This window comes from Lycium barbarum, chromosome 3 (assembly GCF_019175385.1).
Source record: "Lycium barbarum isolate Lr01 chromosome 3, ASM1917538v2, whole genome shotgun sequence".
Taxonomy (NCBI): Eukaryota; Viridiplantae; Streptophyta; class Magnoliopsida; order Solanales; family Solanaceae; genus Lycium; species Lycium barbarum.
The window spans coordinates 126,182,378-126,207,976 of record NC_083339.1 but is presented as its reverse complement, the minus strand read 5'-3'; the positions used below and the strand labels follow the sequence as shown (position 1 = coordinate 126,207,976).

Below are 25,599 nucleotides of genomic sequence, written 5' to 3'. Positions count from 1 at the left end.
TTGAAATAATATGATAAAAGACAAAAAAACTATGAAAAATATAAGATTTTTTTTTTTAAATTACATTAAAATTAATATTTTTATGTATAAAATATTTTAAAAGTTGAATACATGTAATGTCGGGTTGGTTTGGTTCGGTTTGACTTTTTTTTTCCAACACCAAACCAAATCACTAGTCGATTTTTTTTCTCGATTTATCGATTTGGTGCGGTTTGTTAATTTTCTTTGTACACCCCTATGTGTAATAATGACTCCATTTGTTTGATTTATTAACGAACTGAAGTTTCTCTGATTTTCCAGAACATGTTGCGAACAGGCCAATTTATGATATTGGGCTAGAAGCTGATTCAGAGAAGGAAAATTTACTTATCATAGCTACTTCTAAGACCTATTTATGAATAGTAACTACCTTTTATTTTATTTATTGTTCATAACTAAAATATTTTCTTAAATTACACATCATAACTAGTGTCGTGTATTTCACAAATTCCTCTTTTAAATTGGTTTTCTCTCACCTCTCAAATCTATTTCTCCCTCACCCTTCTCTTTCTCTCTCTCCGTTCCCTCTCCTCCCCCTATCACAGTTTGCTGATTCCAAGCAGTACCAAAATTCCAAGCTTTTCCTTCCATTAGTTTGCTGATTCCAAATAGTACCAAAAGTAGTGGAGGAATGGTCAAGGATAAACGTAGAGACAATGCATGAGCATCAGATTGCTCAAGTGCTCCATGTTAATTTTGCTTTAAAAGCCCAACATGTTGCAATCTACAGAGAAGACACTAAAAGAGTCGAAGCTCAAGTTGGCACCTGTAGGGTAGAGAAAATTCTGGGCATGATAAAGGAGAATTGTTCTCAAAGTTGTTAACTTTTTCTTCTTCTTGGATTTTTGGTGAATATGTGGTTAGTGTGGAAGTTGTAGAAACACCATTGATGAGAGTTGTGGAGCTTCACGCCCACCAAGTGTTTGATAAAATGTTTCAGTATATTTCAGTGTATTATTTCACTGTATTTCACTGGATTTATCTTCTTTTTTGTGTAGAGCCTATTTTTGCTCCACTTTGTTTTCACGATTTTTGTATTTCACTGTATCTCAATGTAATTCTGCATTTTGTATTTCTAATTTATGAAATAGTTTCTGATATATTTCATTGTATTCCATTATATATACGCATACTACAAGTTTATATTTCTTAAACAATCAGCCATATTTCATTGCATTGCAGCGTATATTTTTCTATATTTGGAAGTTTTCAGATCTTTAGTGATTTTTTAATTCAAAAAGTTTTGATTGTGATAAAAGTTGAGAGAGATTCGTGAGCTGTTATGGAATGCGTGAAATATGGTTGATTTAATTTAACTTACCATTTAAAAAGAAAAAGTAGAATTTGTTCAAAAAATATAGCATATTTTTACTCAACCCGATTTTGTATTTCCCTGTATTTCAAAAAATCTATTCCATAAATAGCTCCTGATTTCACTGGAGCGTGTTTACTGTTCACTGTATTTCTCTATATTTCAAAAAAATAGAAATACACGCATTTCTAAAGAAAAGTAGCTACGCTTGGTAATTTTGCATTTTATAGTTATATCTAGTTAGAAGTCAATAAAAGGTAGCTATTTATGTAAGTTGTCCTTCAGAGAACGTATTTGGGCCAAGAGTTAAAAAAGAGGAAAAATCAACAAAAAATTCATTTTTTTGTGCGGATTGTCCTTTAAAGGCGCTCGTCTTTAATTTTTGCTCTTGGCCTAATACTCCGAGGTTTTGGGTTCAAACCCCAATTCAGTAAAAAAAAAAAAGAAGGAATTTCTCAAGGCAGAGTTTTGAATGCAAACTCTACCTCAGGCCTATCTTTGGCTCGAATAGGCCTAACTTTGCTACGGAATTCTGCTTTGCGATTTTTTTTTTGACTGAACCGGGGATCGAATCCCAAACCTAATGGTATTAGGCGAAGAGAAAAAATTAAAGACCACCAATTTGAGGGAATACCAGTGCCTTTGATGGATAATCGTGCAAATGACCCTAAAAAATTGCACTTTTGTTCTTCACACGGGATGGTCTTTAATTTTTGCCGGGTCATTTGCTCCTTTGTTCCTATTTTGTGCTGGTTTTTAATTTTTGTCCCTCAAGGCAAACAATTTTTTTGGGGGCATAAATTTATACTTTTGCATCATAATATCTTCAAATTTATGCCACGCGCTCTCAAAAAATTTAGGCGAACTTATGCCCCACTAAGCATAAGTTTGATTTTGAAGGGTGGAAATCAGCCCGTGTGAAGGGAAAACCGTACAATTTCTTCATTTTTGGACTAATATGTGAACACCGCTTATTATAAAACGGAGGGAGTAACTTATTCACAATAAATTAATATGGTTGTTATAGAATTTTGTGAAACTCACTAAATAGGGGAGAAAAGTATCAAAAATCAAACAGTTTTAGACTTTTTAGAATAAAGTGAATTAAGAAATGGCAAAATACAAAAAAAATTAAATAAGTTTCTTGACCCAACTGCAATGTCACTTTTACTATATCTACAATTATATATTTACTAATTAATTGATTTTTAGACATATCTTAGCGTAAATTTAGTTGATATCTTTATCCTTTGCGGATAGGCCTCCGCTCAAATCAATCTTTGAGTACTATCAGTCATTCACCGAAAATTTCTTTAAAAAGGACACTGAAAGGAATGACTTTTTATAATACCGAAAACAAAAAAGCAAATGCATAATGTAAGTAAATTAAGCTGACATAACACCACAATAGAAGAAAGATACAAAAAAATATGAATAATACAAAAATAAAAGTACAAGAAAATTGCTTGCTGAGAGAGGTCATTGACTCACTCCTAGAAACAAAGAAGCTCAAAGGAAATTAACTAGAGAAGCAATAACAATAAATGATCATGCATAAGTACACTTTGAAAAGAGAACATAAGAGCCTCTACAAGAAGGTATCAGCTCCTCTCCAGTATTAGATTTGTCCAGTCTGTCCAGTACCTTGATAATTTTATTACACCTATCTACTTAGAGATCTAAGGGTCAATACTAATTTAATTAATTAAACCCCTAAACCATGGTTAAAATCAGTTGCCTTGCCATTCAAGATGATTACCAGCTTCCGAAAATATAGCTGAATTTTCTTTTGATTGAAAAAGAATATTCATTTCATGAATATAATGTTCTGGGATCTATACAGAAAAATCACTTCTCTGATGTTCTATGTCGGTAGTAATAAAATGAAGTGTAAACTCATTTCATGGTTATGAGAAAATTGTTCATACTCTACCTCAGTTTGTGTGACACAATTCGAATTTTGAGAGTTAATTTTTGTATTTGATCATAAATTCAAAAATAAAATTTACATATTTGAAAACTATGGAAAAAAAATAATACTATAATTGACATGTAAAATATTTATACGGAATATGAAAAAATCAGGGTAAAAAAAACTTATTTGACTCTCGACATTAGAAAGGTGCCACATGATTTGAAACGTAAGAAATAATTTTCTTTTTCCTTGCTATCTTTTATTGTAGTTGTACCTTGTAATGATTTAATCTTCAATTGTTGTTAATTCTTGCATTGTTTCTCTCTTGAAATTAAAGCATTCTATCTGTGGAATGAAAATCTTTTCCAATCAGAAGGAAATCCTGCAATTTTTGCGGAAGCTTGGTAACCATCCAGAGTGGCAACTCATTTTAACCATGGTTTGGGGTTTAATCAATTTACTAACATTGAAGCCTCATTTGTTTGCACTTAATGGAGGTATGAATCTTAATCATTCAGATTCAGCCCATTAAGTGCATTTGTTTTTAAGGTTTGAATTTTAATTATTCAGATTCAGCCCATTAAGTGCATTTATTTTGTTTCCTTATAAAACCTCTTAATGGATCTGAATAGGTTTGAACAAATCAGATCCATAAAAGAGTCTTATTTCATTCAGACTCATTAAATAATACACGCTATTAACAAAATACGGCTTCTTTCTCTAGCAAAATTTCCACGCCTCCCTCTCTGCTTCTTCAACCAAAATACTATTCCCCCCCCCCCCCCCCCCCCCCTCTTAAACTGGTAAGTTTTCATAATCTTTACAAGTATTTTTTCTAATATCTTTTATATTCACAATATTTTCGGATGTATTGATGTTTTTCAACTTGCTACTAGATGAAAAGATTTATTTGATGAACTGGGGCAGTACTCATTAAGCCTTCCCTTCTCTCTCCCAATGTTGCAATTATTATTTACAGAATCCCCAAATTTCTCCTTTGACATAATTGATTCTCTTTCCTTGTTTTTCGTATTTACATAGTCAACTTTACTAGATTGTGAGGCTTCCCCACTTTTCATCTTTGTGTGGTCAGCTTTATTGAATTTTGTTGTGTTTAAATCTACTCTAACAAGGTCTTTCTCTGAGGTAGGCCCATCTAACTCTCTTTCTCTAGCAAAACCATTCCTATTGCTTGTGGAAGGGTGGTTTCCTTCCAGGGATATTTTAGTTTTTTCAGGAGATTAGTACCGTGTTTGAATTATAATTTTTAGTCATAGTTGAGATTAGTACCATGATAGAAATTATAATTTTTCGTCATAGAAATTATAATTTGAGATTAGTACCGTGATAGAAATTATAATTTTTAGTCATAGTTGAGATTAGTACCGTGATAGAAATTATAATTTTTAGTCATAGTTGAGATTAGTACCGTGTTGAATTATAATTTTTTATTAGATCAATTTGTTTAGTCATAGTTCATGTTTGGTTATTCCTTGTCAAATACTTGATGTTTGGCTACTGGATGGAAAAGTTGATCTTATGAACTAGGCAATACATGAGACAACTGGTGCATGCTATCTTCTCCTTTATAAGACTCTATTATATTGTTAATTATTATTGAAGATCTTTTGGAAAATATATGATAGTAAATTATGGTTGCGTTAGTTCATTTGTTATATTTATTATTTTTCAATATTTCAGCTATGGAACAATCTAGTGAAAATTCAAGAGTGAGTTGGAAAGATATGGATGTAGTAAAGACATTTTTAGAAAATTGTATTCAAGAAGTATCCTTAAATGGGAGACTTGGAAGTAGTTTGAAGCCAGACTCATAGAACAAGGTTAAACTAGCTCTGGAGACTTGTCATCGCTTTAGCGTTCCCCAAAAGAAAATGAAGAATTATTATGATTATCTGAAAGAAAAATATCAAGCTTGGTTGCCACTAACTAAAAAGACTGGCAATATTTATGATCCAACAACCAATACCTTTCAGATGTCTAATAGTGAGTGGGATGAGTACATAAAGGTTAGTCCATTATTTGATAATTTTTTCTTTATTTTTCTTTAAAGAAGAAGGTTTAATTAAGAGTATGATGTCTTATATTTGAATATAGGCTCATCCAAAAGCAAAGACGTTGAGGAATTCACCTCTACCCTTTCCAGACCTGTGCACAAAACTTTTTTAGGGTTCTACTGCAACAGGAATTCATGGTTGGAGTCCAAGTTGTACCTATCCTCGACCTGGTGTCTCTTCTGCGTCTACTCCTATAGATATTGATACGATTGGTGGAGCTGAAGATCTATTTGGTGACAAAAATGATGAAGCTCCTAAAGATTCTCCATCCCAATCTTCATTTTCTGTTGAAAAGAAAGCTTCGGGAAAGAAGAGAAAACTCTCATCATCTCATTTGGAAATTGATGAGAAGATGAGTACTGCATTGGAGTTATTGATTAAAAAAAGTAGTGGACCTGACGTCAAAGAATGTATGGACAAATTACAAGGACTTGGTTGGAAAGATCCATTATACAGTACAACTCTTGCTATAATTTGTGAGAGTGAGAGCTACAGGAAAGCATGGATGAAACTAGAGGATGACAAGTTAGAGAATTGGGTTAAGCTCTTGGGGAAACAAAAGGGACTTCTTTAACTTTGCTAATTAGCTAAAATATGCATTAGGCGTTGATAATGTGAAACCTTCTTTATTATTTTTCTACTAGTATCTATTATGCTTATTGAACCTTTTCGGTATTATATTATGTTGGAACCATTTTGGTTAGTGATATATTTTTTAAATGCCTTTTTTGGGTTATGCTCGAGAATTATGGATAATTTATCGTTATGTAACTTTTATGTTGACCAAATATATAACATGTTATGCTTATTATCGTGTATTGTACATTTTCCAGGTTAAAATAGTTTAGACATGGACACTGAAGATCAGATATTATGGTTGATGAGCTTATATTGGTGTAGAAAACGTCTTAGACTCAAGAATGTTCAAAGAAATAAAGATTTAACATCATCTTTATCTGGACAAAGTTACACATTGGAATTATTGTCTGGCTCTAGTCGACAATGTTTAGAGTTGATGCGCATGTCTCGTGATGCATATGTGCGGTTGTGTCAAAATTTTAGACATAATGGATGGCTCACAGATAGTAAATATGTATCTGTAGAAGAAAAGATAGCAATATTTTTATCCATTATAGGGCATAATGAGCGTTTTGTGGTTATCAAGAGGAGATTCCAACATTCTTCGCAAATGATTCACAAATATTTTCACGAGGTTCTTGAAGCAATGATGAAGTTTGCAAAAGAGATGATATCATCTACAACATTCGATCCAAATCTGGATATTCCCGGTGCTCATAAAAGGCTACGTAAAATTTTTAAGGTACTTTTGTTATACTACTATTGTATAATTTTATAAAAACATTTCTCATAATTTTTAATATATATATCTATATATTTATTTGTAGGGAGCAATCGGTGCACTTGACGGGACATTAGTACATGCCATTGTTCCCGCTAATCAACAAATTATTTACAGAGGAAGAGGAAAGGGTAAATGTTATCAGAATGTATTAGGTATATGTGATTTTAACATGGGCTTCACTTATGTTTACGCTGGATGGGAAGGAGTAGCACATGATGCACGAGTTCTTACAGAGATTATATCTAATCCAGAAAATGGCTTTCCATTTCCTCCTTCTAGTAAGCGATGCAACTTCAAATATTATGAAACAATACTTTCTCTTTATTATGACCATTTAACCTTTTATTTTAATGGCAGATAAGTACTATCTATGTGATGCAGCATATCCAAACACTCGAGGATTTCTAGCACCATACCGTAATGTTCGATATTGGTTAGGAGATTATCAGCGTAGGAGGGCCATAAATAAGGAGGAAAAGTTTAATCATGCTCATGCACAACTCAGAAATGTTATTGAACGTGCTTATGGAGTTCTAAAAGCAAGATTTCCGATATTGGATAAGATGCCTCCATATTCTATTGATGTCCAGAGAGATGTTGTTGTTGCATGTTTTGCAATTCATAATTTATCAGGAAGGAGCGTATAAATGATGAACTGTTTAATCAATATGATTCACCTCAGTTAATATTTGACGAGGAAGAAGGAGAACAGGAAGAAGTGTTGGATGAAACAAGTGGACCCAGTTGGACAGCTGAAGATTCGCAGATAATGCACAATATGCGTGAACAACTTGCACTTCAACTAATGCAAAGAAGAGGAAATATTTGAGAGTTTTATATTTTCATTATTTGAAATACTTCTAGTGTTTGAACCTTAGAATTTGATCTGATGTAGTTAATTATTTGAATTATCTTATACTTGAGCGTTTGAAATGGAACGAGATTATGTTTAGCTGAATGATTTTTTTTGCTAACAAATTAACGTTGAATTCTGGAAAAAACAAATCATGTTACCTTGTCACAGTAGTATTTTTTTTTATGTTGATATATAAATTTTAGTTTGCATTTAAGATAATTTAAATTTTTTATCAAATATAATATTCGAATATTATTTTCTATCAACAATATAAATTTATTATACTGAAATGAGATTTTTATAATTTTTTTTTGATATAGTATAATTTCACATGCACATTCAGATATTGAAAACAAACAGTCTTAATCATTCAGTGTTCAGATCTAAAGACCACATCTTAATTTTCAGATGTGCATTCAGATCCAGACATCTGAATCTTAATACACATCTTAATATTCAGAGATGTATTCAAATTTAGACGTCTTAATTTTATTGGAAACAAATGAGGCCTGACCCTTAGATCCCAAAGTGGACAAATGTAATAAAATTAGCAAGTACTGGACAAACTGGACGGATTTAGTATCGGAGAGGAGTTGCTTCCCTACAAGTACAATTATATATAACCAAATTACTCCCTGAGTAAAAGCAATTTGGAAGAGCACTGACTTTTAAGAAAGTACTACTCATAGGGAAAATTTAACCTCAACTTCATAGATATATAGAATAGACCAGTCTGATTTAGTTATATCAACTTTCAAAGACATACATGTTAATATCTCTCTCTCTCTCTCTCTCTCTTTTTTTTTTATAACAAAACTCATACTTACAAAAATATTAAGAATACTAGAGAAACAAATTGGCATCACTTGAGCTTTGTGAGATAAAAGGATGAAGAGGAGAAGACAGGATGAATGGCGGAGTCAGGATTTTCACTAAGGCGATTCAAAAATATAAAGGAGTAAACAAAAGAAGAAGTCTAGTGGGTTCAACATCTACTATATATACATAAAAAATAATTTTAATATTGTACATACAAGATAATTTTTCGCCGAAGGGGGCTCGGGTGAACCCCCAGCCACCACCAGGCTCCGCCCCTGACACGATCTAAAAACTTGAAAGCTGATGGTGGATTTTCAATTCTCCATTAATATATACAATATTTGATACTTGATATTGTAATTTATAAACAATGAATTTATAAAGTTGTTACAGAATTTAATGAAACTCAATAAATAAAGGAGAAAATATCAAATTCAAATATTTTTGGACTTTGGAAGAGCATTGACTTTTATGAAAGTACTACTTATAGGCAAAAACTAACCTCAACTTCATAGATACTCCCTCTGTCGAATTGTATCTGTCTTTTTAGCTCTTTTTACGTTTATTAAGAAAACAATCAATACAAGGTATAGTCTATTAAGTTATCCTATCTAATAGAAGTAGATTGGTTGTTTCCTCTTAAGTATTATTCCTTCTTCTTTAATCGTAAAGGTATACTTGATAACAATGAGCAGTTTTAGTTTTGAATTCGTAAAGCGATAATTATTTTGGGACAAATTTTTTGAGCTAAAATGAAAGTTAATTTGGGATGCAGGGAGTATACAAAATAAATCAGTTTGATTTAGTTATATCACCTTTCGAAGAGATACATCTCAATATCTGTATTTTCTTTTTCTTTTCCATATCAAAATCCTTACTTCACTAAAATACTAAGTGTAATTGAGAAACAAATTAGTGTTAGAGTAATGTGAGATGAAAGAATGAACTTGTTTTGCAACATAATAGAACACAAAATACTCCTGTTACCAATCTCCCTTAAAAACTCCAATGATGCTGCTTCACCACCTCTGCTTAAAATAAACAAAATATAGAAAAAATTCACTACCCCATAACAGATAAAAAATAGAAATCATAAAATATCAATTAACAAAATAGACTTTAAAGAAGAGAAGGAATCAAAACAAACCTCGTCTAAATCATAAAATTAAATAAAACTAATTACCTTCCATCAAATCTACAATCACCCAAGCCCATATCTTCAGAGGCTCTAGTAAAACAAATAGCCTCAACTTTGGTGATTGAGAGGAGAAGGCACGATCTAAGAACTTGAAAACTGATGGTGGCTTTTCAGTTGTCCATTAGTATATACTTCCTCTATTCATTTTTTCTTGCCTGTGTACTAAAAATAGATGTCCACTTTTACTTGTCTAGTTTGGAAAATCAAGAGATAATTTATCATCACATACCCATTTTATCCTAATTATTAATTATTGAGTTGTAAACTCGAAGAATTATTAGTGACTGCACAATTTTTAAAGTATATCATTATATGATCAACCAATAATTAGGGGTGATATAATAAAATTGGCATACAGATCAAAGGATCAGCTGAGTCACTGAAACATATGAAGAAAGAAATTGGGTTCAAGTTCTCGTTGTCTATTAAGTTTCATTATTAACATCGTAAGTGTGGTGGCCTATGTAATTGGCTAACATGTGTCTTGTTATTTTCCTTGCGGAAAAGGTCCAAAAATACCCCTGAACTATTGAAAAAGGCTCATAAATACCCTCCTTCCACCTTTTGGTCTAAAAATACCCTTAAGGTTTGTTTTTGGCTCAAATATACCCCTCAAACTAACAAAGTTAAAGTTAACTCTTTTAAAAAGCCAAATGACATTTTGTGATTGGACACATATATTATTTAATTTAAAAATTAAAAAATATGAACAAAACTGATTTTTTTTTTGCATTTTGTGAATTAATCAACGAAATATGTTTTTTTTTTGCATTTCGTGAATAAAAAAACGAAATAGGAAATTATAATTTTTTTTTGCATTTCGTGTATTGAAAAATGAAATAGGATAAAAAAATTAATTTTGTTCATATGAAAACAAAATTGGAAAATATATTTTGTCCAATTTCCCAATTTCGTTTTTATATGAACGAAAATAATTTTTTTTTATCCTATTTCGTTTTTTAATACACGAAATGCAAAAAAAAACATATTTCGTTGATTAATTCACGAAATGCAAAAAAAAAAAAAAAAACAGTTTCGTTCATATTTTAAAATTTTTTAGTTTTTAATTTTTAAGTTTCCACACAATTTTTTTTTTTAAAAATATGTAAATTACGGAATTTTATTATTGGCAATTTTTTTTTAAATCTGGAATTTTAAATTACTGGAAATTTATTATTGGCAATTTTTTTTTTTAAAATTTGGATTTTTTTTTTTAAATTACGGAATTTTATTATTGACCAATTACAAATTGCCATTTGGCTTTTTAAAAGAGTTAATTTTAACTTGTTAGTTTGAGGGGTATATTTGAGCCAAAAACAAACCTTAAGGGTATTTTTAGACCTAAAAGGTGGATAGAAGGGTATTTTTAGACCAAAAGGTGAAAGAAGGGTATTTATAAGCCCTTTTCAATAGTTCAGGAGTATTTTTGGACCTTATCCGTTATTTCCTTTTTTGTAGTTGTCTAATTTCTATTGGTAGGTTACACTATCCAGCTGGTAGGATAGGAATTTAGGATATTAAAATATCTTGTAGGAGTCATTTTACGAGCACTTTTGGATAATGAAAACTTTATTTTAAGTTTATTGTTTTTCTTTTTTACGTTTACTAATCTCGTCCAGTAGCTATCACGCTACAATTGGTATCCAGAGCTCAGGCTTTCCATGGTGGAATCGCAGAAAGACAAAACACCTGATGGGGGGTGGGAAAAAATCGAAAACCAGTTATAAGCTTTCATAAATGACTCAATGAAAAGAATGGAGTTGTTAGAATCAAATCAGCAACGGTTGAATGTTAAAACCTCGAAGAAACACGATGAAAACAATCGTTGTCTTGATGTTTTGTTGAGCCAAATAGAGTCTGAAAGGAGGTTAGATACAGTAGCCTCAGAGAGATCTCGTGCAGCTTTAGCTATTGGAAACTCTCCCAGCGAAAGAGGAGATTCATCTGTGGGTGGAAACTACAGAGCAACTCTCTCACCGGTAACCCCTGTTCCTTTCACTACTGGTAGAGGTATGGCTTTACCTCCAGCCCCTTTTAATCAAGTGAATCCTTTTTCAAGACCCACAGTTCAATATTCTCAATGGTCTTTTTACCCACCAGCTCCAATATCCCTCACTAATCTTGTTAGGACAACCAATTTTCCTTCGATTCTAACTTCTTGGACAAACCCGACATTTTCTACTAGTTTTTCAACCCAAAATGTGCTTACCAATATGAATCCGGGCACCACATATGGCCAATATGGTCCAACGTATTTTCCTCCTTTAGCTTACCAAGCTATTGTTAATTGAAAGAGATTAATTCCGTGATTATTCTCATTGATTGAGTTGATAAATATACCACAGTTACAATGTCCTATTAGGATACAAACTATACTAATCTAAAATAGAAGATTTACAAAATATTCTTTTACTACATATTTACACTATTTATCACACCCCCGCAGTCGAAACGGAAGATTTACGAAAGCTGAGACTGTCCCAAAAATCCTCAAATAAGACCTGTGGCAGTCCTTTAGTGAAAATATCGGCGAGCTGATATCGGGACGGAACATGAAGGACACGGACGTGGCCGCGCGCCACCTTTTCACGAACAAAATGTATATCCATCTCAATGTGCTTGGTGCGCTGATGTTGGACTGGATTTCCTGACAGGTAAATGACACTGACATTATCACAATAAACTAAAGTAGCCTTAGGGATCGGACAATGTAGTTCCAAGAGGAGGTTACGTATCCAACATGATTCAGAGACAACATTAGCAACCCCCCTATATTCTGCTTCCGCACTAGAGCGGGAAATAGTAGGTTGGCGCTTAGATGACCAGAATATCAAATTATCTCCCAAAAACACGCAATAACCTGACGTCGAGCGTCTGGTGTCTGGACATCCCCCCAATCAGCATCAGTGTATGAAACCAAATCAGTAACTGAAGATGAGTAGAGACGCAAACCATGATCAAGAGTACCCTGAATATACCGAATAATTCGCTTAAGAGCAAGCATATGCGTATCTCGTGGAGCATGCATATGAAGACAAATCTGCTGTACGGCATAAGAAATATCCGGTCTGGTGAAGGTAAGATACTGAAGAGCACCTGCAAGGCTCCGGAAATGAGTGGGATCGTCACACAGATCGCCAGAAGAGGCACTGACCTTTGGTTTAGTGTCAACCGGAGTGGAAGAAGGCTTACACGAGGACATTCCTGCACGTTCAATAATGTCCGTAGCATAACTTCGTTGCGATAGAAACATACCACCCTTGTGACGGGTCACCGCAATGCCAAGAAAATAGTTCAAAGGACCTAAGTCCTTCATAGCAAATTCTGAGCCAAGAAGGCCCATAATAGAACAGCGGAGAGCATCTGAAGAAGCAGTAAGAATAATATCATCCACATATAGTAAAAATGTAAGCCAAGTGGTGCCCTTTGCGATAGATGAACAAGGAGTGGTCAGACCTGCTATTAGCAAAACCAATGGAAGAAACAAAGTCAGCAAATCTTTTATACCAAGCTCTCGGTGTCTGTTTAAGCCCATATAAGGACTTGCGCAACAAACATACATAATCGGGACGAGATGGGTCTCTAAAACCCATAGGCTGATGCATATAAACCGTCTCCTTGAGCTCGCCATGAAGAAATGCATTTTTGACATCCAACTGATGAATGGGCCAATGTTTAATACGGTAAAAGAAAAACGGTTTGAATCTCAAACACGGGACATTCATTTAAAACGTCAAACACCAAAAGTGATTGCCAACTTGCCTTTTTTTTTTTGGTTAAATCAAGCTCATGTTAGCTGTTATATCCCGTATTTTTATACATTGGGACAACCCGGATTAACTATGATAAGTTAGGGCCAAGACTATTCCGGGATTGAAGTCGGGACTTTTGACTTTTGATTTTATTTTGGAGACATAAGTTGTATATGAAATTGTTGACTTTGAACACTTAGGAAAATTTGGGACCAAAATTTATATAATTGGAATTGAAAATCTTGCCAAATAAGGCCTTGTGGCCGTGTGGATTGAAGTGGTCCCCACACATTGTTGTGGCCAATTTTAATTGGTCCAACACATGTGTGGGCCCAAGGACACATGGAGAAAATTGTGTGGGACTTAAAAGATGACTTTCAAGTCATCTTCTTTCATTTACACTTAGCAAAATATCAAGAAATTGGAGAACCAACAAACCCCAAACTCTCGGCCAAGAGAGGGAAAAACCAACTCCAATTCTAGCCTTTTATTCCTTGGTGCAAACCCACTATTTGGAGGTCCCTAAGTAGCGTGGAAGTGTTATTGGAGCAATCAAGTCTTTCGTTTAGTGGATCGCAAACCCTAACCTATTGAGGTGGTTAGGATTGAAGAAGAAAGGTGAGTTTTGATCATGTTTTATGTGTTATAAATGTTTTATGCATATTGTAGTATGTTAATATGGATGAAAATCATGAAATATGGTATGTTGAAGTTGAGCCGTGTGTATGGTGTGTGAGCCGTGTAAATGGGTGTTGTAATTGAGTTGATGGATTAATTCTTGTAGCATGTTTGATTGTTGTAGTGTGTAGGATGGCTAAGAATCACCAATACATGTATATGTGTAGGGTAGCCGAGTGTTGGTCTTGCTATATGCCGAAGAACGCATTAATATCGCTTAGCGTTTTAGTTGTTGTCGTTATGAATTCTAGTGTCACGACCCAACCCCGTAGGCCGTGACTAGTGCCCGAACTGGGCACCCGAACACACTCATCAAATCCGAATCACATACAGATAGCGTATACGGGCACAAATATCACACGCTGCCTCAAATTATATCAAACTGTCTCAGACACATTTCAAACACAACCATATATCTACATATATATCAGAAGCCGACAAGGCTATCAAATGGCGCAACGGCCCAAAACATATACAAACGCACGCCGACAAGGCTGCTATGGCGAGTGAGATCATACAAACACACCTATACAAAAGTAGGCACAACCCACATATACGTCTACAGACCTCTAAACAAACCAACCGAATCATATGGCGGGACAGGGCCCCGCCGTACCCCTGAACAAGTACATACATATGTAGCGAACGAAGATATATACCAAAATGCAGGCTCCGGAATAAGAGGAGCACTCCAAACAGCAGAAGAGGGTGTCCTAAACGGCTAGATCACCAAACTGTGCGTCTGCACCTGCGGGCATGAAACGCAGCCCCCCGAAGAAAGGGGGTCAGTACGAAATATGTACTGAGTATGCAAAGCAGAAGATACAGAAAACAAATCTGAGGCATAAACGAAATAGAAGTACAGAACATAAGTGCAAACCCAAAATATCAAAATGTTTACTCTCAAAATATAAGTCATGCATAGGGCACAAAGAATATGGTCGCCCGCCCGTCGATGGCGCCATAACACAGCATAACACCAGAAGGTTCAAATCTCCGTATCCCCGTCACACATCATAACACAGCATAACGCCATACACAGCATAACACCAAATATAAGTGGAACCCGGCCCTCTAGCGAGTGGCTCGGTGAACCATCAACACAACATAACACCGGAATATATCAAAGTGCGCACGACAACAGAACCGGCCCGGGATCCGGCGAAAGATATAACAGAACGCACGAGCAGAGTCGTGAGTAACCATATGCACAAAATCATTATCATGGGCTCAAATATAAGTAAAATAACCATACTTGAAAATCGAAATAATAGTCATACCAAATTCTTTCAAAAGTCTTCCGAATCACATAAAGGAAAGTCGCGGGACCTACGGCCGGTATCGAGCCGAGCCGGGCCCGCCTATGGAGAACATACTCATCATATGCCATACAAACTCCTACGAAGATATCGAAGCAATCCGAGCCTTTATGAGAAAGATACGACGTCCGAAATTACGAAATTCTTTAAAACAAAACTTTTTGTGAAACATTTGGAAATCAATTATTTCGAAGACATAAGGATTCATATTTCATCACATCAAACATACGAGTGCCAAGAAATATATAAGAGTCATAATCAAACATACGAGTGCCAAGAAATATATAAGAGTCATAACGTACTCGGATTGCGAATTTAGAATTTCCTCGAGGCTCGTGATATAACCTATGTATGACTAAGGCATGCCAAAAGAAGAAAGGTTTGAGCTTTACATACCTTATTTGCCTTTTACGCCTATCCAAATTCAAGTCCTGTTTCCTCCAAAATCTACAATTGGTCACATTTACCAAATATTAATTATTAGGCTTTAGGAATTTAATCTCAACCCAATACTTGTCTACAAAAATTTGGGCAGCATTTTCTTTATACAACTCGCCTAACCCGAAACAAAATTTTAATAACATTGATGTACCCACGTTCATTCATTATTTTTTTGATATATTGCAATCTGTTTCATCACGTAGGAGTCAAACAATCTACTCCAACCCATAACATATTTATACAATTACTATGACTTAAACTCACGGCTTCCGATCACCGTCCCGTGAGTTCTTAACAAATACATACCTTTTATTGCTCATATGAGCTCGTAGACGTTTTATTGCTCATACGAGCTCGTAGAAGGTCGCAGACTAAGGATCATACTTGGGTCACCTTCGTAAAAGCTTCCCCGATATTTTACTTCATTATAGAGTACGGTTCACCTTGCTTTGAAGCTCTTGAAGAAGAGGAGAGAAATCTTGGCTACCAATAGCTAGAGCAAAAACGCTACACCCATCTTAATATTGAAGAAAATGTTTTTAGTGTCTCATGGAAGGTTGTCCGTATATGGCCTTGATGAGGCAGTGAACTCTCAAATAAAAAGGCACTTTTATTACTTAGCTACAAGGTTAACTCATTTCTACATTAATTACTTAATATGGTAGGTAACTCCTTGTATATATCTGTAGACAAAATCACGTGAAAACACATGACAAAAGTTAATGACATTGGAGAGTGTTCTTTTGTCCTTTCTACCACATGGCCAGTATTGATGTGGTTAGATATTATTTTAATACTTTATGAAATGCTCATAAATGGTTACTATAATTTGAAGTAGAATTTGACAGCAACTTATATTCTTGGAAAAAAATAATAATAAATTTACAACGTTAAAATAAAACACTTAGGCAAATAAATGTTTACCATACTTTGGAAGTGTATATATATTTTATCACAACTGATTTTTTTTTCCAACTAATATCAAGAGTACGAATATTTTAATTCTCAAAACGGTAAAAGATACCTTTTGTTTTTATGAGAAAATAATTTCTATCTTTATTTAAATAAATTTTCAAACCTCGACGAAACTTATTTTCTTCGATTTGTTTAACCTCAAATCCTTACGGTACATGTGTACCAATTTAACCACCTATAAGCTTGGGGGATAACCTCGTGTCCGTTACTAATATCATTTAACTCGCACGCTTTCCGACGTACGAAAATACAGGATATAACATCTAGTTTGGAATTGAGCGCTTAACGACTCAAGAATGGTGTTGTAATTGTATGGGCTGATTTGAGGCTTATTGTGCATTTGATGTAATTTGTATATTTAGGAGAGTGATATTGTTATAGTGTGGATTGTTGATACAAATCATGACTTGGAAATGAGGAGTGTGCACAGTGGGGTCTCGGGTTTGGGGAACTGTTTTTCGGCCAAATTAGAGCAAATTGTTGAATTGTTGGAATTATTATGTAAATTGTTAAAAGTGCTCTTGAATATTGTTGGAAAGGATTTGGGTTGATAATTGAATGTATGAGCGATAATGTGGCTTGAATGTAAGCCGTCGAATCGAATATTATGAATGTTGTCGAATGATGCAAAGGAGAGTTATTAATGTTATATCGCTTTTCGGGTTGGTCATTGATGTTGCTAGGTTGGTTATTGTTGTTGTGTTGTTGATTTTGGCCGAGTTAAATTTTCGGGGTGGCCTATTTACAGGGGAAATGCTGCCCAAATTTCTGTAGAATTTAGAATTAGCTTGGAATAAATGGCTTAAGTACCTATGGCTAATGTTTGATATTCATTGGCGTATTTGTAGACCTTGGGGAGCCTGAGGCGTAGATTGGGATTAACTTTAGATTGGCTAGCTTGGAGTGCGTACGAGGTATGTAAAGCTCCATCCTTCATTCTTTTGGCATGCCTTAGTTTTCAATAGGCTATATCACGAGCCTCGAGGAAATTCTAAATTCGAAATCCGAGTACGATATGATCCTTATATATATGTTCTTGGCATTCTTATGTATGATGTGATGAAATATGAACCATTATGTCTTCCAAAGAATTGGTTTCCAAACTTTGTACAAAAAGGTTGTTTTAAAGAAATTCCGCAACTATGAATATCGTATCTTTCACAGAAAGGCTCGGATTGTTCCGATATTTTGTAGGAATTTGTATGGCGTACGATAAGTATGTTTTTCATAGGCGGGCCCGACTCGGGTCAATACCCGTCTGTGGGTCCCGCGACTTTCCTTTATGTAATTCGGACGACTTTTGAAAGAATTTGGTATGATTATCATTTCGAAGTCAAGTATGGTCAATTACTTATATTTGAGTCTATGTTAATGATTTTATGCATATGGTTACTCATGACTCCGCTCGTGCGCTCTGCTATATCTTTCGCCGGTTCCCGGGCCGGTTCTGTTGTCGTGCGCACTATGATATACTCCGGTGGTATGCTGTGTTTATGATTTATCGAGCCACTCGTTGGAGGGCCAGGTTCCACTTATTTTGGTGATATGTTGTGTACGGCACTATGCTGCGTTATGATATGTGACGGGGATACGGAGATTTGAAACCTTTCTGGTGTTATGCTGTGTTATGGCGCCATTGACGGGCGGGCGACCATATTCTTCTGTACCCTATGCATGACTTATATTTTTTTTAAATTAAACATTTTGATATATTGGATTTGTACTTATTTTCTGTACTACTATTTTGTTTATGCCTCAGATTTGTTTCTGTAGCTTCTGCTTTGCATACTCAGTACATATTTCGTACTGACCCCCTTTCTTCGGGGGCTGCGTTTCATGCCCGCAGGTACAGACGCACAGTTTGGTGATCCACCAGTTTAGGACACCCCCTTCTGCTGTTTGGAGTGCTCCTATCATTTCGGAGCCTACATTTTGGTATATATCCTCGTTCGTTGCATATGTATATATTTGATTCAGGGGTACGGCGGGGCCCTGTCCCGCCATATGTATCTGTTGGTCTGTTTAGAGGTCTGTAGACGTATTTGTGGGTTGTGCCTACTTCTGTACAGGTGTGTTTGTATGACCCTATTCGCCATAGCAGCCTTGTCGGCTTGCATTCGTATATGCTTTGGGCCGTTGCGCCATTTGATAGCCTTGTCGGCTTTTGATATATATATATATATATATATATATATATATATATATATATATATATATATATGGTTGCGTTTGAAATATGTCTAAGCCAGTTTGATATGATTTGGGGCAGCGTGTGATATTTGTGCCCGTGTATGTTATCTGTATGTGATTCGATCTGGATAAGTGTGTTAGGGTGCCCAACTCTGGCACTAGTCACGGCCTACGGGGTTGGGTCGTGACACTAGCTAAGCTATGTATTTTGTCTATTATAGTTCAACTTGCGTTTTTTGGGTAGGGGTGAGCGTTCGGTATTCGGTTCGGTATTTTCAAAGTTCGGGTTTGTCACACCCCGACTTTACTAGGGTGTGATGGGCACCCGACCCCATACTCGGAGCCGAGCGAACCCGCTGACTCTTATTACGTACTTAATTTCCTTAGACTCTTGCATTAATAAGGAGTGGAAAACATAGTAAAGCTTTCAATTTTTTTTTCATCGTACTCAATCAATATAATCTGTGATCATATGGACTTTATAGCATCACATAAAATGACACATAGGTTAGTGGATCCGCTCACAATATCGACATCCTATACCCACGACTCTGTCTGCAAAGTCTCTAACATTTATCAGACATCGTAGCACATGTACTCTGACTCGGTAGCACTCCAGGATCAAGTGGAGCTTGCCAACTCTGCTGGAATATCTTCTATATTAGCTTCAACTCATCTGGGTGTACCTGCGCGGCATGAAACGCAGCCCCCAAAGAAAGAGGGGGTCAGTACGAGCAATGTAATGAGTATGTAAGACATGAATAATAACTGTATGGAACATAGAACATGTCATAAGATAAAAGAGTAACCTGTACATATGAGTGCCGCTTAGGCGGATGCCATGCATACTTATCTGGTCATATCATATCATAGCATATCATATCATATCATATCATATCATTTCATATCATATCATGTCATAGCGCCGAAATACGTCGGCTCGCCCATATATCCCGCGTCCGGGCGCGGGACGATATCATGTATCATACTCCAACTGATCAGGTGGCTGTGCGTCTATAGCGCCTTACCTTTTCCCTTACCCCATATACATATACATGTATCATGTTCATATATCAGCGTTTATAGCGCTCTGGCCCCTTTTTCCCATTTACATATACGTGTATCATGTACATATGTCAGCGTCTATAGCGCTCTGGCCCTTTTACCCATATACATATACATATACATATACATATACATATACCATAGACATATATCATGTGAGCAGCATGCAGGAGAGCCCAAGAAATGCTATAAGTCCATCGGGGTGACGTAAGGTCGGTAACCTCCGATTATATTATGGAATAGCCGTGGGCGTCGTGTCTCACCTTGAAGGGACAATTAATATAAGGCGAGACTACCAATGAAGAGTGTCATCATAAAAAAAACATAGAACCGGATCATAAGGCATCGTTTCATATACTTGGAACCTTTAAAGTAGTCATTATCCACAATAGAGTTGAGATATCAAGAAATAGTTTAACGTTTTCATATTGTCATATTCATGGTAGGAACATATCGTCAACATATCTATCATAGTCATTTTCTCATATTTGACTTCATCGTTGTCATTATAAGATCATATTCATCAGCTTAGTCATAAGAGCTTCCTATCTCTTAAAACTTGGTTTTCGAAAAATATGGGCATTTTAAAGAAAAACAATTATGAACTTTTAGGAAAAGACTTATACATTGGAGTCATAGACTTATAGCTTTTTCAAGTAAAGAAGATATATAAAAAAAGACATTTGAGACATTACGACTTGGGGATCATGCCTTTGAAAGAAAAGGGACGAGCCTTAACATACCTGTTCCACGTCCTATTAGCTACGCTTATGTGTCCAAGCTTGTAAGTCTACATTTAAGATAATTCACACTAATGTTAGCCTTTTCATCATACACTTGTACCATAATTCAAATTATACTATTTTATATTCTGCCGAAAATCGGGCAGCATCTCCCCTGTTTATATGCCTAGCCCAAATTTTTAATTCAGCAGCCAACAGCAACAACAACAATACCAACATCAATTATAATGTTTTCAACTCCAAAATATCTCATAAAACAGCCCAAACGCTGTTTTCCAACTTTCATAACTAATTAACTCAGTATACAATTATTTAATCGCGTATTCTTCGTAAATAAACCGGTATTAGCACAAATAGCAAGAGATTCATACCTTTCTCCCTTTAATATTGCTTAATCTCCACTTTTCCACGCTAAATTTAGGCCACCACACACTGTTATACGATTCTGCACCAATAATTATACGCTACCCGGACTGAAATCTGGAATTTTATACCTGGTTTGGGCAAAATTTGGTTTGGGGAGTTGGGGAGAACTCTCCAGATTTTTTGGAGAGTTTTGGGGTGTGTTTTTCGTGTGTTGATCTGAAAATGAGGGGGGTTTCCCCCTTTTTATGATGTTTAGAAGCTGCCAGAAACGACTGGAAAAATGCTCTGCGCGTTCGCGCTGCCTTCTGGCGCGATCGCGCAGGGTTAAATAAATTCCTTCTGCGCGTTCGCGCCCCCTTTAGGCGCGTTCGCGCAGGGTTAAATTTTCTGACTGGATGTTCGTTCAGTAAAACGGTCATAACTCTTGATCCCGATATCGTATGAGGGCCCACGACCTATGGTTAGAAATATCTTTCAATTATCTACAACTTTTATTTCTGGGGGTTTTCCCAAATTCCAAACTTATAATGCCCTTTTTGCCCTTTCAAGTCAGATCATCCGAAAACGTTTCCTTAAATCGTCCTTTTGGAGGGCTTATGCCCATTTTTTGGCTTATGGGTCCTTCTTAGGACTTGCTCAACTTTCCATATACTACTCGTATGTATCTTCATATGTCCTTTATAAAACTTTGACATGTGGGCCCCACTTAGCTTGCAGCAACGATGGCTTTTCGTCAATTAACATATTAACTAATTTACACCATATGGTCTCCAAATGTCATATATATGCCATTATTACCTTCTTATAACACAACCTTCATTCTGAAATTGATTTTCAGATTTTTGTTCAGCGCGTTCGCGCTGTATTGGCCCTTTGGCCCATTGTAAGCCGTCTACAGTTTTTTGGTAACGCAAAATTTTTCCGGGGTGTAACAGGGTTCGGTAATTTGAAATTCGGTAATTGACAGTAGATACCAAATACCAAATCGAAAAAGTTCGGTTCGGTTCGGTAAATCAAACTTCGGTTCGGTAAATTTCGATACGGTATTCGGGATTTACCATTTAAGGAAACAAAGTACACAAAAGTTGAGGTACAATATAATTGAAACAGATTTGTATACTTCTAAACAACTCTTTACATTCCAGCATATTTGAAATTCAACGACGAAGCATATTCTACTACAGAAACGTGCTTTTATATTCAAATTGAAGAAGCACAGTTTCGGGACAAGCAGAACAGAGGGGAAAACAAAGTGAAAAAGAAGGGCAGGGGACGGGAGGAAAAAGATAAAGATCTCCACAGCAACTGGATATGAAAATCATTCAAATGGAGGACAACACATTGTCACAACCAGAAGTACAGAGATATAGTAAACACATTAGTGTGAATAATTCGGTATTCGGGAAATTATCGAATACCGAACGGTACTAATGTCTCTTACCGATCCCGAACCCGAATACTATAATTTTGAAATTTTATTCTCGAATACCGTACCGAATACCGAATTACCGAATACCAAATTACCGAAATTCTCGGTTCGGTTCGGTAATTCGATTTTCGGTAATTTATGCCAGCCCTATTTTTGGGGGTAAATCACACTCACGCCAGCGAAGCTATGTATTTTGCCTATAATAGTAATTTTAAAAGAATATATATACACACTGTATCATATCTTCTTAGAGACCTCTTGATCTGATTAAGATGGGTCTATCATCCCTTCTTCTTATCAATATATATGCACACCTGGATCATCATCATAACCCTAAGCAACTCAAAGATAATATCTCACAATGGCATCGTATGATAATATTGGAGATGAAGCTAGAGAAGTACTGGCTGCTCAAGCACATATATGGAACCATACATTCAACTACATCAGCTCCATGTCTCTCAAATGTGCAATTCAACTTGGAATTCCAGATATCATCCATAGCCATGGCCGACCAATGATGCTCTCCGATTTGGTGAATGCCCTCCCAATCAACAAAGCCAAAGGGCAGGAATGTATTTACCGTCTCATGAGTATTCTAGTCCATGGAGGCTTCTTTATTCAAACCAAGATTAACGATGAAGAAGGTTATTTACTTACTCCGACTTCACGTCTCCTCCTTAAAGACGAGCCTTTGAGTTTGGTCCCTTTTGTGCAAATGCAATTAGATCCAATTATAATGGATTCATCGCACTCACTCAGCGAATGGTTCAAGAATAGTGACTCGACTCCGTTCGAGACGGCTCATGGCAAGCCGTTTTTCGAATATGCAGGGGTTGAATCTAGGTTTAACCATTTATTTAATGAAGCCATGGCTAGTGATGCCCGATTGGTCATGAGTGTGTTGATTAAAAATGGTAAGGGAGTTTTTGAAGGATTGAACTCATTAGTGGACGTTGGAGGCGGCACTGGAACCGTCGCTAAAGCTATTGCTCACGCATTTCCTGAAATAGCCTGCATTGTTTTCGATCTGCCCCATGTAATTGAAGGATGTGAAGGGAGCAAGAACCTGAGCTATGTCGCCGGAGATATGTTTAAGTCCATTCCTTCTGCCGATGCAATTTTACTAAAGGTAGCTTTGTAGTTTCATGTATAGTTACTGAACTTTTCTCACTATAGTAATAAACGTACTTGTATATATGTTAATGATTTATGTTTGATGAATGACAAGTAGTGGATATTACATGACTGGAGCGACGAAGATTGTATCAAAATATTGAAGAAATGTAAAGAAGCAATTCCAAGTAAGGAGAATGGAGGAAGGCTAATCATCATTGACATGGTATTGATGGATCATAACCTACAGAAAGGAGACCACAAGTCATACGAGCTGACCCAACTTTCCATCGACATGCTCATGATGGCTGTCGCTTCCGGAAAAGAAAGAAGTCAAGAAGATTGGGCAAAACTCTTCTCTGATGCCGGCTTTAGCGACTATAAGATAATTCCTATATTGGGGTTGCGATCTATTATTGAGGTTTATCCTTAAATCTACTCAAGTTCAAAATACAATAGAAGACCGGGAAGATATATAAGTTGTCCCAAGTCATTTCTCTGGATGCCTCCTTATAAGTTGTCCCAAGTCTTAACTATTAATGGCAAAACAGCAAACGGCGCTGCAGAGCCAAATTCTGATATGATTATGCACTGCCATAAACTGGCCAACTAGTAAACAAATTGAAGCTAGCTTCTGTGCTTCAAATAAAGCTCTGGTATGATATTTTAGGATGTCCGACAAGTAAATTGGCCGAGACTTTCCAATTTGTCAAAATCTCGTTTTTTACTGTTTTTCTTGTCTTCTGCTGTAGCCTGTAATTCTCGCCCTTAACAGATCTAGGGTCCATTTAGTCTGATAGTCTCTGAGACAACAAAGTAATTAAAGAGAAAATTGAATTCATGAATTGAGTTGAATTAGGTGTAAAGGGTTCGAATCCCAACGAGTCTTAATTAGGTGTAAAATTTGTTGCTCTTGACATTTTTCTGTTTCCCGTTCTTAAGAACACAAATAGGAGTAGTATATCATCTTACTCAATTTTTAAGGAGTAGATATTTTGAATTCTTGACAAATATTGGGATGAGGCCCCTTGAGTGGGCTGAATAGTGAATATCGAACGACTATGTGAAGTCTACTAACGAGTTTTTTGGTGGATCTCATTATTATGTTATCTCAATAAATGAATCAGTATTTATGGCGAGTGTCTTCATATACTTGCAGTGGTGGTTACATAAAAAAAATCACCTTATATATACCGTATAATTTTTTGCCGAAGGGGTGAGACTAAATCCGCCCTTGCATACTGGCATTGCAATGTCGATATGGAACCATATTATTAGAGATGAAACTGGTCATGATTCCTCGTCGCACAATCAAATATATGTAACCATGTACATATTCAACTAGTTGAGTACATATGCGGTTCTCTAAACTTATCATACATATTTTTTGGAGTCATAAAAAATTCTAAAATCCATGAGTTTCACTTCCAGAATCAACCAATAAGCTTTTGACACCTCATCAAAAACCCACCACCCAAAGAAGCCCCTAACCCACCAGCACCCCTACTGCCTGAAAAGAATCAACTAACTCAGATGCCAAGCTGCCAGAACAAAAAAAAAGTGTCATCGATTGTAATCTTTTTTTAGAATGATTTCTCGGAAGGAGGAAAGAGATCAAGAGAGAAATCACAGCGATAAATTTATACCGTCAACCAAACACAGTATTAAGTTAATCCCAAACTTAATTCTGGGATATCCCATCTTATCCCACGTACCAATCGACCACTTAAAGATTTGAAATTCAAATTAAAGAAATCTGAAAAGAACACTTTTCAGCCATGCATATACCTTACCACCAAAGATGGTGCTGGTCTGCTGGAGATGAAGAAGAGGAGAAGAAGTCGCGCGCTTAAAATTAGTGTGACACACGTACTGTGTCATGTTAGTGATGTGTACAATAAGCACAATTAAATATATTTCAGGTGTTCAATAGGTTAAGTCCTACTAT

General features: G+C 35.8%; 3 protein-coding genes across 9 annotated transcripts; all 3 read left to right on the top strand.

The window, feature by feature from the left end:
* Positions 1-3,947: 3,947 nt before the first annotated feature.
* LOC132632317 (uncharacterized) lies at positions 3,948-7,656 on the top strand. Of its 5 annotated transcripts, none has more exons than XM_060348196.1 (5): positions 4,025-4,069; positions 4,968-5,293; positions 5,382-6,662; positions 6,748-6,982; positions 7,062-7,656. In XM_060348196.1, the coding sequence occupies exons 3-5, from the start codon at positions 6,192-6,194 to the stop codon at positions 7,349-7,351; spliced, it is 996 nt and encodes a 331-aa protein (XP_060204179.1). In that variant the 5' UTR covers positions 4,025-4,069; positions 4,968-5,293; positions 5,382-6,191; the 3' UTR covers positions 7,352-7,656. The 5 variants fall into 5 exon arrangements, with proteins under 5 accessions (XP_060204182.1, XP_060204179.1, XP_060204180.1 ...); XM_060348197.1 differs by lacking the exon at positions 4,025-4,069 and adding an exon at positions 4,076-4,412; XM_060348199.1 differs by lacking the exon at positions 4,968-5,293 and having other exon boundaries at positions 3,948-4,069; positions 6,175-6,662.
* A 3,492-nt stretch (positions 7,657-11,148) lies between these two features.
* LOC132632316 (uncharacterized) lies at positions 11,149-18,892 on the top strand. Of its 3 annotated transcripts, none has more exons than XR_009579311.1 (3): positions 11,149-11,587; positions 17,591-17,656; positions 18,589-18,892. XR_009579311.1 is itself a non-coding variant. In XM_060348192.1 (3 exons), the coding sequence occupies exons 1-3, from the start codon at positions 11,323-11,325 to the stop codon at positions 18,712-18,714; spliced, it is 426 nt and encodes a 141-aa protein (XP_060204175.1). In that variant the 5' UTR covers positions 11,152-11,322; the 3' UTR covers positions 18,715-18,892. The 3 variants fall into 3 exon arrangements, 2 of the variants coding, with proteins under 2 accessions (XP_060204175.1, XP_060204176.1); XM_060348192.1 differs by having other exon boundaries at positions 11,152-11,556; XM_060348193.1 differs by lacking the exon at positions 18,589-18,892 and having other exon boundaries at positions 11,152-11,587; positions 17,591-18,383.
* A 1,414-nt stretch (positions 18,893-20,306) lies between these two features.
* Positions 20,307-24,492, top strand: LOC132632315 (trans-resveratrol di-O-methyltransferase-like). Its single transcript, XM_060348191.1, has 2 exons — positions 20,307-23,667; positions 23,770-24,492. Exons 1-2 carry the CDS (start codon positions 22,897-22,899, stop codon positions 24,082-24,084), a joined length of 1,086 nt encoding a protein of 361 aa, XP_060204174.1. The 5' UTR covers positions 20,307-22,896; the 3' UTR covers positions 24,085-24,492.
* Positions 24,493-25,599: the final 1,107 nt, after the last annotated feature.